Source organism: Pelophylax lessonae (genome assembly GCF_965119305.1).
Source record: "Pelophylax lessonae genome assembly, chromosome: 6".
NCBI classification, from domain to species: domain Eukaryota; kingdom Metazoa; phylum Chordata; class Amphibia; order Anura; family Ranidae; genus Pelophylax; species Pelophylax lessonae.
In genome coordinates this window covers 296,989,565-297,007,411 of record NC_138773.1, presented here as the reverse complement: position 1 = coordinate 297,007,411, position 17,847 = coordinate 296,989,565, and the positions used below count along the sequence as shown (strand labels likewise).

The following is a 17,847-nucleotide window of genomic DNA, read 5'->3' as shown; positions in this document are numbered from 1 at the left end:
GCAAGTCGCTCCGAGGTCGCTCCAAAGTAATACAGGACCCTTTTTCTAAGTCGGAGCGACTTGTTTCGCTCCTATTAGAACGGGTCCTGTACTACTCAATGGCGAGCGACCGCGACTTGTCAGGCTGACAAGTCGCCTGACAAGTCGCGCTAGTGTGAATGGGCTCTTAGCTGGCTCCTAGATTTCAGGCAAATTTGTCAAGCCCTGTACTAAACCAAAAGTAGTCAGTCTGTATAAGCAGTAAAGCACGTTTGTTATACTCCCTGTGGAACCTAAGGGGTTAATCCTGCACATTGTGTAAAAAGGCTGTTTGATTCGGTCTTCTCCTATTCTTCCACATCTCCTGATAGTACAGAGCCTTTAGAGTCCCACTGTACATGCTCGAGACTATAGCTAGAACATTTTTTTCCCTTGGGAGGGTGCATGTGTTCAGCACAGGGCCAATCAGCACTGTCCAGACAAAGGGTCAGGGGTCATACAGCCTCATAAGACAGAGTAGAATGAAAAGTCCTCCTTCAAGCTTTAACTAGACACTGATAGAAGTCACAAGACTGCTATATACTGAAGAATATAAGGTATTTATAGCAGTTTATATTTACTAAAATAATTGCATTGTTCTGTACTGTGGGAGGCCAGATATAGTGAATGCAGGCTCCTGGGTTTAGTAACACTTCAAATAAGTAAATTAAAAAAAAAATTGAGCAGGAATGTTTCTCCTTTTCCTCCTTTCTAGGGTCTTAACCCAGTTTCATGATCTTCGTGTACATCTCCATTCCGGTTTTATCACACCATGTACTTAGACCACATGGGAAAAATAAAAGATTGGAAACTTCTGCAATGCAGTTTATATTACGTATGATTTAAATGCATCATTCTTTCACTGAACACTAACCTTACACTGGAACTAATCAAAGGGAACGTAGGAAGAAGCCTTGAGGTTTTCTTTTGTACTTCTTTACCGCCTACAGATCTGACTCCTATCAAAAGTTGATGTGGCAAAAGTTCAAAATTTGGAACTGGCGTATCTATTTCTGGAGTTGGAAAGCGTGGGGCATTGCTAACTGAGTGCAAATCCTGATCAATACATGAAAAATGCTGTAATATGATAAAAAACGTTAATCTCATCATTATGCCCATATAAAAAGTGTGTACAGGCGGTCCCCAGGTTACAAACATCCGACTTACAAACAACTTACAGAGGGAGCCAACAGGAAGTGAGGAAATCTACCCCTAGGAAGGGAAATTCACTCCTGTAAGATTTATGGGGGAAAATGCGTCTCCATTGAAGCTTTCACCAAACCTGGTTTCCACAACAACCCCAAATTGTTAGAATCCAATTGTCACATGGACAGAAAGGGAGGTGAAATCTTCTGAACAGGGGCACGGACAGCAAAATAAATGTTACAGGGGTGTTAATCCTTCCCCATGATATCCAAAAAAAACTTAAAAATTCACTTTTGCCTGGAGCTACACCTTAACCACTTGCCGACCAGTCACGTTGACTGTACTGCGGCAAAGTGGTTTGTTATCGTCTGGCGACGTAGACCTACGTCACCAGACATTCACCTCTCTCGGCAGCACACGCGCCGCCGGAGGCTCGCTCCCGCTGTATTCAGTTACAGCGGGAGTTGGGGCAGGGGAGGAGCGGCAGTGATCACCGCTGCTCTTCCCCGATCGTCGGGGAATCGAGTGTGGAGATCCGCCCGCTTGTGTAAACAGAGCGGGCGGATCTCCTAAGTGACAGACAGGGTCAGATTGCATAGCTGAACATCCGATCTGTCCCTGTGTCACTCAGTCACCTCCCCCCACACACGTCAGTAAGCACCAGGCATACATTAACCCCTCCCTCTCCAATATAAATTAACCCCTTCCCTGCCAGTGTCATTATTACAGTAACAATGCATATTTATAGCACTGATTACTGCAGTAATGTCACTGGTACCCACAAAAGTGTCAAAAATGTCAGTCAAGGGTCCGATCTGTCCGCCGCAATGTCGCAAAAAAAAAAAAAAAAAAAAAAAAAAATCGCAGATCGTCGCCATTACTCGTTAAAAATAAAAAATTACAGAAATCTTTCCCTTAGTAAACGTAATAACTTTTACACAAACCAATCAAAATACGCTTGTTGCAATTTTTTTTTACCAAAAATATGTAGCAGAAAACAAATTGACCTAAAATTATAAAAATTTTGATTTTTACTTTTTTTGGGGGGGAATTTCATATAAAAAAAATGTGAAAAATATTATTTTTTCAAAATTGTCGCACTATTTTTTGTTTATAGCGCAAAAAGTAAAAATCGCACATGTGATCAAATACCAACAAAAGAAAGCTCTGTTTGTGGGGAAAAAAAGGACGTAAATTTAGTTTGGGTACGGCGTTGCATGACCGCGCAATTGTCAGTTAAATTCGCACAGCGCCGAATCGGAAAAAGGGGCCTGGACGTAAGACCGCAAAATCCTCCGGTGGTAAAGTGGCTAAAAAAAGAAAAAAATAATAAAAATTTAAAAAAAAAAACCTGTTCCGACTTGAATTCAAATAAACAAATCTACAGACCCCATCTTGTTTGTAACCCCCGGACCGCCTTGTAAACAAGAAGTTTATCGAGCAAACTGTTTTAGGCCCCTTTCACACTTGTGCGAGTCGCGCAATTTTACCGCGACTTTGTTGCCGCGATTTTGACTGGGCTTGAATGTCTGGCCTTAAAAACGCTTCCAATCGTGCCAAAGTAGTGCAGGGACTACTTTGAAGTCAGTGCGACTTCAAGTCGCAGATATGAATGGTACTCATTGGAAATAATGGAGAACAACTTGTCATGCGATTTTGCAGTCCCAAATCGCATGACAAGTCAGACAAGTGTAAAAGGGGCCTCAGGCTCCATTCACACTTGTGACTTGTCATGCGACTTTGGACACAAAGTCACATGACAAGTCACAGCACATTTCAATGGAAGCCCCTCAAACCTAAACGACCTAGAATCGCAGTGACTAAAAAGGTTCCTGCACGACTTTGATGCAATTTGAGTATCAGACTGCAAACGCTCAAAAGTTGTATTTTAAATGTTATCAATGCAACAGTTGTGCAATAGTCACAGCCAAATTCAACAGCCAAAGTCGGACCCATCCAAAGTTGCATCATAAAGTCGCAATAGAAATATCATGACTTTTGGAGTCGCATATATGTGAATGGAGCCTTGTGGTGTGCAGAGTTTATCCATAAAAGTAACAAGCCACCCACCTGCCTTTCCCTCACTTATGACCAATCTAGAACAGGCAGAGGGAGAACACATTATGCCATTATCCTGCAGGGGCTCAATTGTTTGGAACTTTGTTTTTGCAGTTTGCTATGGCTTTAAGGCATTTTCATATTTGCATAACTACTTCCAAGAGGCAGCCCACTGCTGCATTAGGGCAGGAGAGCTTAAGTATTGCGGCAGGGTGCTGTGATCTTAGAAAGTCATGTACAGCACCCTACAGGCCCCTCCTACCAGCATTGATATACCTGCATTGCATAGCGAAACAGAGACCCAGTGATGACATCACGATATCGTATAAGGTGAGTTATTTATAAATGGAAAGGTTTTGTTTAAAGCCCAACTCTTGGCAAACAAACAAAAAAAAATATTTCTATGCAGTGGGGCTCTGCACTACACGGGTTAAGTCATAAATGAAGGGATTAGGCGCCATTTAGAAAATCGTGTGCCAATACAGCCTAACCACCGGAGGATTTTGCTGTCTTACGTCCAGGCCACTTTTTGCGATTCGGCACTGTGCGACTTTAACTGACAATTGCGCGGTCATGCAACGCCGTACCCAAACGAAATTTACGTCCTTTTTTTCCCACAAACAGAGCTTTCTTTTGGTGGTATTTGATCACCTGTGCGATTTTTACTTTTTGCGCTATAAACAAAAAAACATAGCGAAAATTTTGAAAAAACAATAATATTTTTCACATTTTTTTTATATGAAATCCCCCCCAAAAAAATGTAAAAATCAAAATTTTTATAATTTTTGGCCAATTTGTTTTCTGCTACACATTTTTGGTAAAAAAAAAAAAAAAAAAAAAAATCACAATAAGCGTATTTTGATTGGTTTGCGCAAAAGTTATTGCGTTTACTAAGGGAAATATTTGTAATTTTTGGGGTATTTTTTTTTTAACGAGTAATGGCGGCGATCTGCGATTTTTTTGCGGTACTGCGACATTGCGGACAGATCGGACCCTTGACTGACATTTGACACTTTTGGGGGTACCGTGACATTACTACAGTAATCAGTGCTATACATATACACGGTTACTGCAAAAATGACACTGGCAGGGAAGGGGTTAATTTTATTGGAGAGGGAGGGGTTAATGTATGCCTGGTGCTTACTGACGTGTGTGGGGGGAGGTGACTGAGTGACACAGGGACAGATCGCATGTTCAGCTATGCTGAAACCCTGCAATCTGACCCTGCCTGTCACTTAAGTGATCCGCCCGCTTTGTTTACACAAGCGGGGGGATCTCCACACTCGATTCCCCGACGATCGGGGAAGAGCGGCGGTGATCACCGCCTCTACTCCCCTGGCCCGACTCCCGCTGTGACACAATACAGCGGGAGCAAACCTCCGGCAGCGCGTGCGCGCCGCCCACGAGGGGAGGAGTCCAGCGATGTAGGTTTACGTCGCAGGATGACAACAAACCACATTGCAGCAGTAGCAGGGGGTAAAGTGGTTAATGAATCAGGGCCATACATGCTTCCCATATACTTCCATATAGGTCTGTCACAAAAACAAAACAATTCAGTTTTCTGTGACTGTGGAAGCAGCTCAATATAAAATGCATTGGGAGTTAAGGGGACTATAGAACAAAATAAAATACTAAATAGGGAAAAATCCATTAAAAAAAAAAAAAAAAAAACCCCACACCAAAAGTGAACCAGGCCTCCATGTAAAATACAGGTGCCCCTTTTATATGAGCAGACCAGTAATGACCTGTAAAATTTGGCAGCAGAGCAATCAAGATGCTTACAGAGCAGAACAAAGTGATAAAAGTTTACAATGCACATACTGAGACTTCACTGATGCATGCTAATAGCTGTGACAACTTCATAGGTCAGGTGCTAGCGCAGATCATAAAAAGTACCCATCTGTGACATGTTCTCTATAAAATTGCCCATTGCCAATGTAACAAGCCAGTGACTGTTCCACATTTTCATGGGAGCCTTGCCAGGTGGGACATTGCAGCAGTGCTCAATATCAAGCCCATTTTATTTTATTTCTACTGAAAGTTGAACTAAGCCCTCGTTTACATTGGAGTGACTTGTCATGCGAACTGAGAAGTTGCACCTTTTTTGCCAGCAATCACACTCAGCTTTGCTTGGCTGTCCTGCCCAAACCAGCTGTGGAAGGCAGCAGGAGGGGGTTAGCCACCCTGATTGCCATTACAAGAGTAGACCACTGGCTCTAAAAACCGGTTGTTCCCTTCGGCTGCAGGCATCATCCCAGTATAATCATCGAAAGTGCAGCGACATACGGGTGGGTATGGTTACATAGTTACATAGTCAGTGAGGTTGGAAAAAAAAAAAAAAAAAAAAAACCACACCAGTCCATTCTATGAAGTGCATTTGTGTTTGCTGTCAACAGTACATTGTATACCCCTGTATGTTGTGGTCTTTAAGGTCCCCATCTAATAGTTTTTTGAAACCATCGATGCTCCCTGCTGATACCAGTGCTTGTGGAAGAGAATTCCACATCCTTACCGCTCTTACAGTAAAGAACCTTTTACGCAGTTTAAAGTTCTACTGATTCTCTTCTAATTTTAGTGAGTTGCCCCGTGTCTTATTAAAATTACCTTTCAATGAAAAGTTTCTTCCCTATGCTAAGGTCACCAGTACAGTATTTGTACATTGATATCATATCCCCCCTCAATCGTCTCTTCTCCAGAGAGAATAAGTTCAGTGCTTGTAGTCTTTCCTCATAGCTGATGTCCTCCATTCCCTTAATTATCTTTCCTGCCCTTCTCTGAACTCTCTCCAGTTCCAGCACATCCTTCCTGAGGACCGGTGGCCAGAACTGGACGGCAAACTCGATATACAGCCGGACCAGAGTCTTGTAGAGTGGGAGAATAATCTCTATTTCTGGAGTGAATCCCCTTTTTTTATACATGCCAACATTCTATTGGCTTTGCTTGCAGCAGCTTGGCATTGCATGTTATTGCCAAGCTTGTTGTCTACTAGGACCCCCAGGTCCTTTTTCATCTTCGATTCCCCAGAGGTTTTCCCCCTTGCGAGTAACTTGCATTCGTATTTCTGGCACCGAGGTGCATTACCTTACATTTATCAACATTAAACCTCATTTCCCATGTAGTTGCCCATCCCACTATTTTGTTCAGGTCTGCTTGCAAGGTTTCCACGTTCTGTATAGAAGATATTGCCCTGCTTAGTTTTGTATCGTCCACAAATACTGAGATTTTGCTGGTTATCCCATTCTCTAGGTAGTTTATGAATAAATTAAACAGGATTGGTCCCAGGAGAGATCCTTGGGGGACCCCACTTTCCACACCAGACCAATCCTAGTACTTCCCATTTATCACCACCCTCTAAACTCGCCCCTGGAGCCAATTTTCAATCCAGGTACTCACCCTAAGGTCCATACCTACATGCCTTAGTTTGTACAGTAAGCGTTTGTGGGGAACTGTATCAAATACCTTTGCAAAGTCCAGATACACCACATCCACAGGTCTTCCTTTATCTAGATGGCAACTCACTTCCTCATAGAAGGTTAATTGATTGGGTCTGGCAAGAATGATTCCTCATGAATCCATGCCAATTACCAATAACGTTTTTATTACTAAAATCTTGTATATAGTCCAGTATCCCCTCCAATATCTTGCAAACTACTAATAGGCTAATCGGCCTTTAGTTCCCAGGGATATATCCTGGCCCTTTTTTAAATATTGGTACCACGTTTGCTTTTTCCCCAATCGGCTGGTACCATTCCTGTCCGTAGGCTATCCATAAAAATTAGGAATGGTCTGGCTATCACCAGGTGAGTTCTTCCAAGGACCCTCGGGTGTAAGCCATCTGGTCCCAGTGACTTATTTATGTTAAGTTTTTCAAGTCTATTTCTGAGTCTGTCTTCTGTTAAAGTTAACGTCACAGGAAGCACCCTCATGGTTAACATTACAGGCTGGGTAATTGTAGCACCACCCCCCCCCCCCACTCTTTTGTGAAGACAGAAGAATTTATTTAGCATCTCCGCCTTCTCTCCATCCTTTGTAGCCAGATATCCCTTGGGGGTTTTTTACTCTTCCGCTATGTGCCTTTCGTGTTCCATTTTAGCCACCTTGATTGCGCGCTTCCATTACTTACTGCAAATTTTTGTAATGTTGGAATGCTACCAATGACCCCTGAGCCTTGTAATTTTTGAAAGCCTTTTCTTTAGTTTGAATATGCATTTTTACGTTGGGAGTTTAGCCACTCAGGGTTTATTTTGACTCTTTTAAATGTATTCCCCTTTGGAATGCACTGGCCAATCCGTTTGTTTAGTATGTTCTTAAAGTACTCCCATTTTTCCTCTGTGTTCTTTGTTCCTAGGATTCTATCCCATTTTATATCTAGCAAAGAGCGCAGTTTAGGGAAGTTGGCTCTTCTGAAATTCAGTGCCCTTGTATTTCCTATTTGTATGATTTATACTGAAACGAATTGACCTGTGGTTGACCCACGGTCTCCTAAGTTGCCCCGTATTTCTACATCCGTGAGAACAGGTCTGTATTGTTAGTAATCAGTAGGTCTAGTAACGCATTGTTTGTCGGTGTGTTCACCATCTGACCCATGAAATTGTCCTGCAAAACATTTAGAAAATGGCGAGCCTTAGATGAATGCTTGGTTCCTTCTGCCCAGTCTATACTGGATAATTAAAATCCCTCATTATAATGACATTTCCCATCCTTGCTGCCATTCCAACCTGTGATAGAAGGTCCGACTCCACCTCCTCCCTCTGGCTGGGGGGCCTATAGCAAACACCCAATATTACTTTCCCCATAGTACCTTTCCCTATGAAGCTCTACCCATAGGGATTTTACCTCTTCCCTAGCTCCATTCATGACAGTCTCTCATATTTACTTGCACATTGTTCTTGATATACAGGCATACCCCTCCCTTTTGGTGCTGCTCTTTAAGTGGTTAAACAGCTTCTCTTTAAGTGGTTAAACAGGATCTATTACAGAAAAGCTTAAGGGCAAGATTTTACACATCTTTCTTTCACAGGGTAGAAAGAAAAGGATTTAGAAAGGAGGTGGGAACAATTTTAAAGTGGTTATAAAGGCTGAAGGGTTTTTACCTTTAAGTTTTCTAATGCATGAAGGTAAAAAACCTGTGTGCAGCATCCCCCCCCCCCCCCCCCCAAGACCCTCCCCTTATGCCAGGCCATCGATGTGCATGAGAGCAGTAGCTCTCCCGAGTCTCGTCGTCCTCACTGGCCAAGACAGCAGTGGGGGTCATTGGCACCAGCTGCTGTCAAAGCCAGTGAGGAGGGAGTAAGATGCGGGGCTGATGCAAGCTGTGTGCTATGGGGCACTTGGCAAGGAGGAGGGGCCAGCAGCGCAGGCGGGGGACCCCAGAAGAGGAAGATCAGGTCTGCTCTGTGCAAAACCACAGAGCAGGTAAAAGTAAGTTTTAAAAAAATAAAACCAGCTGTTAATTACTTTAAGGTTAGTCAGGAATAGGCCGGACTTCCACTTTAATAAAATAACTACTAACAGTTCCACTTTAAAAAGAAACCAGAAACATACCTGCAACGTTTATTTTATCCCCAGCGCCAACACTGGGAATGGCAGTTGTTGTACCATTGGTGGTGTTTAATCCCGTGCCATTTAAAACCAGGGTGTCAACCTTTGATTCCAATTTGCCAATCCTTTGTAAAATATTATCCAGAAGAACCGCCAGCGTCTTCTTTAAATCTTAAAAAAATACAAAAACAAAAAAAAAAAAAAACAAAAAGGAGGGCATTATTTCTAAAATCATGCATTACATTTGCATTTTGGTTTAAAGTATATCTAAAAGCAAATTTATTTTTGGATGGAGTGGAGAGGGATTAGAACCCCTGTAAGTTTGTATTGCTGTTTGTATCCCTGTAAGGGAGATTCACCCCATTTGTCCCATTTACCATTCGCATTGGAAGTGAATAGTAAAAAAAAAAAAAAAAAAAAAAAAAAAAAACCCAAATTTTGGGTTGTTCCCATAAAAAGGTGGAAATCTTAAAATAGGGACACTGGACCCTCAAGGAATTCCCTGAATTTGGAGAGAGATTTCCTCTCACTTCCTATATGGCTATGGGACGGGAAATCTCCACAATGGGACACAGATGGCAAACCATCTGACAGGAGTTATTTATAACCCTCCCTTGTTCTATCCAAAATGAAAAAATAAATAAAAAAATATGTCGACAATAGTTCTACTTAAGTTTATCAACCACTTCTGGAGCACCCACCGTGTATTCACCTCGCTATTTTGTAGTATAATACTGGGGTTATGGCTGCAGCGAGCGGCCATAACCCTGGTATTTGCTTACACGGCCAGTGGTCTGCTTTAACATAAAAGTGGTCCCATGGGCGGATTCACCATGAGATCACTTTCATGGGTGGCAAGAGAGGTGCCCACCCCCCTCCCTGGTCGCTTTTCCCTGCTTACCGGAGCCATTGGTAGTGGGGAAATCAATCTGATCCACTCACCCGATGGGCAGGAAGTCGAATGAGGGTAAGATGGCTCCCACTCCAATCTATGCCCTTGGCGGACTGGAGAAACATCAAACGTCACTTTCGCCCAATGGCCTTAAGTGCCGGTTCACACTTCCGCGTGTGCGGCGATCGCATGTAATATCGGAGCGCACTGCTCCTTCATTGCATGCGATCGGATGTGCAGTGCAAAATTCAGCCACTTTGTATGGCTAAATTCGCACTGCACCAGCACAAAAGTCTCACATGAGGCATTTTTTCAGCCGAATCAGGATCGGATCGCACAGTGGTTCACACTTGTGCAATCCGATCCTGTGCGAACTGTCAGATCGCACTGCGATATGCGATCAAACTGGGGGTGTCGTTAACATTTCATTGACACCCCCAGCGTATCGCATATGGCAGTGTGAACTGCCAGGGGTGCGTTTGCGATGCGGGAACAGGCTGCGAATTCACAGCCTTCCTGCATCGCACAAGTGTGAACCGGCACTAAAGGGCCAATTTTTTTTTTTATTTATTTTTTTTATTTGAAAAAAAAAAATAAACGTATTGCTTTCCAGTGTGAGATTTTGACCCCAGATTTCACTTTAAAGAGGACCTGTCCTGCTTATTTCTATTACAAGGGATGTTTTTATTAAAAAAATAAATAAGCAAACGCATATGAAAGTCGCGCCCACATATGTAAATGGGGTTCAAACCACACGTGAGGTATCGCCACGATCGTTAGAGAAGGTCTAGTGCTAAAATTATTGTTCTTGCTCCAACTCTAAACTTTGTCTCCTTTTTCACTAACTCTAAAATGGTAACCTGTAGAAATGTTTAAAGCATCGTCTATGGAGATTTTAAAGGTACCAAAGTTTGCCATTTCATCAGCGTGCGCAATTTTGAAGCATGACATGTTAGGTATCAATTTACTTAGGGTAACATTATCTTTCACATTCAAGAAAAAAAAATTGAACTTTACTTTTTCATTTTTTTAAATTCAAAGGTGTATTTTTTTCCCCAATAAATTGCATTTGTAAGACTGCTGCGTAAATACAGTGCGACAAAGTATTGCAACAATCTCCATTTTATTCTCTAGGGTCTCTTCTAAAACAAATATTATTAATAATAATAATAATAATAATAATAATAATAATAATAATAATAATAATAGGGGGTTCCAAGTAATTTTCAAGCAAAAAAATACTGATTTTAACTTTTAAACATGCGTCAGAAACAGGCCTGGTTAAATGGCAACTATTAGGTTTCTCCTTATACAAAGGACATAATTCAGCAAGACTGAATAGAGAACACAAAAAAATAATTACATTCCCATGCGAGAACATGCATTATGACCTTTTTACAATCAGAAAAACACATGTAAAAGTCGAGTATGTGCACGCCTGCAATTAAATCATTAACAACCCTGTATAATATAGTGCCTTGGATAATACGCCTTCTGCATAGTCCTCAGGGGGGAGGTTTGTTCCTAGCTTAAAGGGAATTGCAGCTGATGTCAAACTGTTTAAACCACCACAAAAGAACATAAAAACAAAATTTAAAAAAAAAGGCGTTGTGGTGGGTACAAGGCAAGATATCCGTGAGTTTCATGATGGTTACCTGCGTTTCACCCTAAACATATTGCATCGGGCAGTGTTGGTGCATTTTCTGAAAGTCCTGCATGTTCTCATAATGCCTAAAGACTGATCTTTGCCTTAAAGCGGTTGTATCCCGCTTTTTGACACTTTTACCTACAGGTAAGCCTATAATAAGGCTTACCTGTAGGTACAAATAATATCTCCTAAACCGGCACGGTTTAGGAGATATTTACAGTGCATGCAGCCGCTCTCGCGAGCGGCGCATGCGCTCCGAAGGTCCCGGGGGGACCTTCAATTAACTTGCCGGGAGCTCGCGGGAGTGACGTCATCGCGGCTCCGCCCAATCGCGCCGGAGCCGTCTCTTCCGTCCAATCACCGCGCCGGAGCCGCCGAACCCGGAAGAGACGGCAAGGGATCATGGCAGCACCCGCAGCGATGTCCGGGGGTCCGTGTGGGGGCTTCGTTCTAAGGTAAGTTACACATAATGGGCTAGTATGCTATGCATACTAGCCCATTATGCCTTTGTCTTGCAGGTTTTTTTTTTCTTCTAGGGTTTACAACCGCTTTAACCTAACCATCTTTACAGTAAGGATTAGCATTCAGTGCCCGAATCAGATTTTGAGGAGTGCAAAAGTGTACATTAGTACATTGATGGATTGCCCATACAAGTGAAGTATCGCAACAAAACTGTACAAAAAAAAAAAGCGTACTCCATAGTTCAGGGCTCGACAGATGCCATGGGGACTAGGAATCGGGTCCTGGCACCTAGGCTTTTGTCAGCCCATTTACGTTTCCACCAGGCACCATTAAGGCCCTCCTAACAACAACCTCACAGCTGCCGTCCCCCTGTGCAGTCTGCGTTTCATCCACTGTCGCACCGCCCATGGTCCCTGGTGTGCATCTCCATACACTTGAAACATCCACACAAAGCCCTGGAAATTGTGTAGAAGCATAATCTTTGCAAGGGCTCCTGACTATTGGTTGGCATGGTCATGTGCCAACACTGACCAACGAGAGTGTTTTTTCTTCCGAGACAATATAAAAGACTTGCTGGTCAGCACTTACACATGACCATGCTAACAATGGTCAGAAGCCCTTGCAAAGATTATGCTTCTACACAGCTTCCGGGGCTGTGTACGGATATTTCAAGTGTATGAAGATGCACACTGGCAAACGTGGGCGGGGCAGCAGATGTTCCACAAGACAAAGTGCACAGGGGACCACAGCAGTGAGGGTCTTATGTTTTTAGGTGTGAGGGTATACAGTGCCTTGTGAAAGTATTCAGCCCCCTTGAACTTTGCAACCTTTTGCCACATTTCAGGCTTCAAACAAAGATATAAAACTAATTTTTTGTGAAGAATCAACAAGTGGGACACAATCATGAAGTGGAACAAAATTTATTGGATATTTCAAACTTTGTTAAATAAAAAACTGGAAAATTGGGCGTGCAAAATTTTCAGCCCCTTTACTTTCAGTGCAGCAAACTCTTTCCAGAAGTTCAGTGAGGATCTCTGAATGATCCAATGTTGACCTAAATGACTAATTATGATAAATAGAATCCACCTGTGTGTAATCAAGTCTCCGTATAAATGCACCTGCACTGTGATTGTCTCAGAGGTCCGTTTTAAGCGCAGAGAGCATCATGAAGAACAAGGAACACACCAGGCAGGTCCGAGATACTGTTGGAGAAGTTTAAAGCTGGATTTGGATACAAAAAGATTTCCCAAGCTTTAAACATCCCAAGGAGCACTGTGAAAGCGATAATATTGAAATGGGAGTATCAGACCACTGCAAATCTTCAAAGACCTGGCCGTCAGAGAAGACTGATCAGAGATGCAGCCAAGAGGCCAATGATCACTCTGGATGAACTGCAGAGATCTACAGCTGAGGTGGGAGACTCTGTCCATAGGACAACAATCAGTCGTATACTGCACAAATCTGGCCTTTATGGAAGAGTGGCAAGAAGAAAGCCATTTCTTAAAGATATCCATAAAAAGTGTCATTTAAAGTTTGCCACAAGCCACCTGGGAGACACACCAAACATGTGAAGGAAGGTGCTCTGGTCAGATGAAACCAAAATCAAACTTTTTGGCAACAATGCAAAATGTTATGTTTGGCGTAAAAGCAACACAGCTCATCACCCTGAACACACCATCCCCACTGTCAAACATGGTGGTGGCAGCATCATGGTTTGGGCCTGATTTTCTTCAGCAGGGACAGGGAAGATGGTTAAAATTGATGGTAAGATGGATGGAGCCAAATACAGGACCATTCTGGAAGAAAACCTGATGGAGTCTGCAAAAGACCTGAGACTGGGACGGAGATTTGTCTTCCAACAAGACAATGATCCAAAACATAAAGCAAATTCTACAATGGAATGGTTCACAAATAAACATATCCAGGTGTTAGACTGGCCAAGTCAAAGTCCAGACCTGAATCCAATCGAGAATCTGTTTGTGAACAGCAGTTTTCAGTTCTTTCCACACTTTCTATCCAACCTCACTGAGCTCGAGTTGTTTTGCAAGGAGGAATGGGCAAAAATTTCAGTCTCTCGATGTGCAAAACTGATAGAGACATACCCCAAGCGACTTACAGCTGTAATCGCAGCAAAACGTGGCGCTACAAAGTATTAACTTAACTTAAGGGGGCTGAATAATTTTGCACGCCCAATTTTTCCGTTTATTTGTTAAAGTTTGAAATATCCAATAAATTTTGTTTCACTTCATGATTGTGTCCCACTTGTTGATTCTTCACAAAAAATTACAGCTTTATATCTTTATGTTTGAAGCCTGAAATGTGGCAAAAGGTCGAAAAGTTCAAGGGGGCCAAATACTTTCACAGGGCACTGTAGATACCCTTAAAAAAAAAAAAAAAATTATATATCTATATCTTCTGCCTACCTGCAGCACAGCTAAAGTTTTCCTTTGAAGGGAGAGAGCTTGTGAGGTGGAGAGACCTGTGTGTGTGTGTTGGGGGGGGGGGGGGGGGCATCTAGTTTCAAAGCAATATTGCAAACTCCTGCTCAATAACCGCCATGTTCCTGGGTAAGGTAGCACCTATAGTTTAGCAGAGAGTGCATAAATTCGATATGGGATGCCAGTCTGGTTTTGCTATGAACACCAACGACAGAAATGGACATGACAGCACCAGCTCAATGTGACTTTGTTATACCCAGAAAGGAGAATTTATTCCCCAGAACATTTTCCCACCATTCTTTGGCATATTTGTAGCTGACCTATTGGCTCTGTTCAGACAGGGATAGAAAAATCCCTTCCTTAGATATTTTTAATATTTCAGCTTCATAACCTTGATGTATTTTGAGATTAAGATTCTTTATGTTCTTGTAAGCAGACAAGAGATTACTGGGATTATTTCCTAAGTGGTCACATGAACAGATGTAGCAGCTAATTTAGGACACCGCCGGGTCCTTTTTTGATCATCTTTACTTCTAAAACGCCAACAGATTAGTAGAGCTGAACAAGGAAACCATTAAAAAAAAGAAGCAGCTTAGATGTATTGAAAAGCAGGATATGGTTTTAAAGCTGGCTGGAATCCCAAAATGCAATAAAACCCCACACCTGTACATCCATTTCTTACAATAGGAAGCTCATCAGACCTTGTACCAGAACTCTCCCATATAATGAGGTGGATTTGGGCCCTATTCACACTTGCGAATGGGGCCATTAGGGATTACATGCCAGAGGGGTTCAAGGTGATGAGCTGAATGCATTAACTCCATTGAAAGCAATAGGGGGCCAACACCTTCTGCAGCTTATCGTGGCCCCTCACATGTAATTTCTCAAGCACTGATTACCTGTGAACTATTTGCCCTGGATTCAGACTGACTAATCGACTCCACGAGTCTGCATCCAGGGCCACTGACAGTTGATGGCTCCATTAGCAATTATATGTGAGTGGCCACAAATAGCTGAGGGAGCTGTCAGCCTTCCATTGCCTTCAATGGGGCTTTAGCCAGCAGCTAACCATTGGGAACTCCCGCACACAATTGCCAATGGCCCCAATGTATGAGGCCTTATGTGGAAAGCAAACACCTGGATCACTTTTAAAGTGCTGGTAAAGTCAGAAGGTTTATCATCCTAATGCATTTTATACATTAAGATAAAAAAGCCTTCTGTGTGCAGCAGCCGCCCTCAGCACCCTATTAATTACCTGGGGTCAATCCAGAGCCAGCGACTTTGCAGGAGTGTCTTGGCTGCCTGGGACTCCCCCTCATTGGCTTAGACAGCAGCGTGGCGCCATTGGCTTCCGCTGCTGTCAAAGTCCATAAGCCAACGAGGAGAAAAAGGGGCGGGCCAGGTTGTGACAATGAACACAGGGAGCTATGGTTCGGCCCGGGTGCCCCCATAGCAAGCGGCTTGCTTTGAGGGTACTCAATAGGGATCGACCGATCGATTATCGGCAAAGCTGATATATCGAGGGCAGATATTGACTTTTGCAGATTTATCTGCATCGGGCCCCGGAACTGGCTGATATTCCAAATATTGCTCATGTAAGGGTAAAATGATGTCACATAGCATAATTCAATTTACAAATGTTATTGAATATGCCACTCACATATATACAAATTAAAGATATAAGCAATTCCACATTAGCAGATCGGTATCTCTCACCCACTTGCCGTAAGTGACACCCGGGTGATACCGCTCCGTCCGGCATACGATGACGATCTCCGAGGCCAGTGACCTCGGAGATCGTATGCTAGATGGAGCGGTATCACCCGGGTGTCACTTATGGTAAGTCGGTGAGAGATGGATCGGTATCGGGTGGGTGATGGATCGAGAGAGAGAGAGAGAGAGAGAGAGAGAGCAGTATTGAGTGGATGCCGAACGTAGCGGTATCACTTACGGCAAGTGGGTGAGAGATACCGATCTGCCAGCAGATCTGCTGATGTGGAATTGCTTAGGTCTTTAATTTGTACATGTGAGTGGCATATTCAATAACATTTGTAAATGGAATTATGCTATGTGACATCATTTTACCCTTACATGACCATCACCACCTAATGGTTGGAGGAGAAGAAGACTAGTCTCGGACAAAGGATTTACAAAATATCGTTATCGGCAACAAAAAACAGATATCGGTTGATCCCTAGTACTCAAAAACGGGAGGGAAGAGGCCAGGAGCCCGAAGAAGAGGATGCTGCTCTGTGCAAAAACAACTGCACAGAGCAGGTAAGTATAATATTTTTAACTAAAAAAAACAAAAAAAAAACAAACCTAACACAAGACTAAGGGTCCTTTCACACGGCCGCTCCGTGTGTCCGCAAATCATCCCATCCGTTTGCGGATGATTTGCGGACATAATGTAAGTGAATGGCACTTCGGATGTCAGCGGAATACCATTCACTGACATCCGATTTTCCTCCTTTCAGTTCCGTTTTTACGAATGGAACAGAACCCCATTTTTTCTTCCGTGTAAAAAACGGAAAGGAAGGAAAATCGGATGTCAGCGGTGTCATCCGCTGACATCCGCAGTGCCATATACTTACATTATGTCCGCATATCATCCGCAAACGGATGGGATGATATGCGGGCACATGGAGCGGATGACAGAAATGACCCTTAGTATTTTAAGTGATACTAATCATATAAAAAATGCTTCCCACATAGCCAAACTGTAAATATTCACAAATTCTCAATGAAGTTTCTCAACTTCTTGGGAAATCAGTCTTCATGCCTCTGTACCCACTCCAGACAAAAAAAAAAAAAAAAGTGACCGCACAAAATTCACAAAGCAGATAACGGATAAGATCAGAGCCGATAAGATAAAAATACATCATAGGAGCAGTTCCGATGCTTTATGTCATGCTAAGTAAAAGCAATAGCTGCACATAATGGCTAATAATTAACATCTTGAACACCAGCCTACATATATGCTCTCATTACCAGGCCATTTTTTAAAGGAGTTGTAAAGTCTCAAGGTTTTTCACCCTAATGCATTCTATGCATTAAGTTTAAAAACCTTTGGTGCTGAAGCTGTCCCCCAGACCCCCCATTATTCTTACCTTAACCCGATCATTCCAGCGACGAGCATGAGCCCAGCGGCTAGAGCTGCTGTCTTGGGGCTTCATTGGATAGATTGACAGCAGCAGGAGCCATTGGCTCCCACTGCTGTCAATCAAATCAGGTGACACAGGAGCAGGGGGCGGGGCTGAGTTCTGTCGTCAATAGATGCAGCAGTGGGACTCCTGAGCGCACCCGCATGGGTGTTTCTATGGACAGCGGCTCTCCGTGGGGGCACCCGATGAAGAGAAGGAGTGCCGACGGGGCACCCCATGAGGAGGGTCGGGGCTGCTCTGTGCAAAACGTGTTTGTAAAGGTTCGTTTTTTTTTTTTTTTTGCAAAATGACAATCACTTTAAGGCCTTATGCACACTGGGTATTAAACACATCACTTTTAGGAGCGTTCAACCTTTTTGGTCTCTGAACACCCCTTCAATGTGTCCATGCACACTAATGTTCACAGGCAAGAAAAAAAAATACACTGCACGTTTATACGCTTTAAGGAGTCCAGGTGTGTATAGTGCTTGAGCGTTAATT

At 43.0% G+C, this 17,847-nt stretch overlaps 1 protein-coding gene across 1 annotated transcript in view; it reads right to left on the bottom strand.

Moving 5' to 3' along the window:
* The window catches only part of MGAT5 (alpha-1,6-mannosylglycoprotein 6-beta-N-acetylglucosaminyltransferase), a 304,189-nt gene that overhangs the window by 172,170 nt on the left and 114,172 nt on the right, over positions 1 to 17,847 (bottom strand). Inside the window, exon 3 of the mRNA XM_082260943.1 lies at positions 8,767 to 8,934. Coding sequence (XP_082117069.1) covers positions 8,767 to 8,934 — 168 coding nt within the window. The remainder of the gene's footprint in view (positions 1 to 8,766; positions 8,935 to 17,847) is intronic.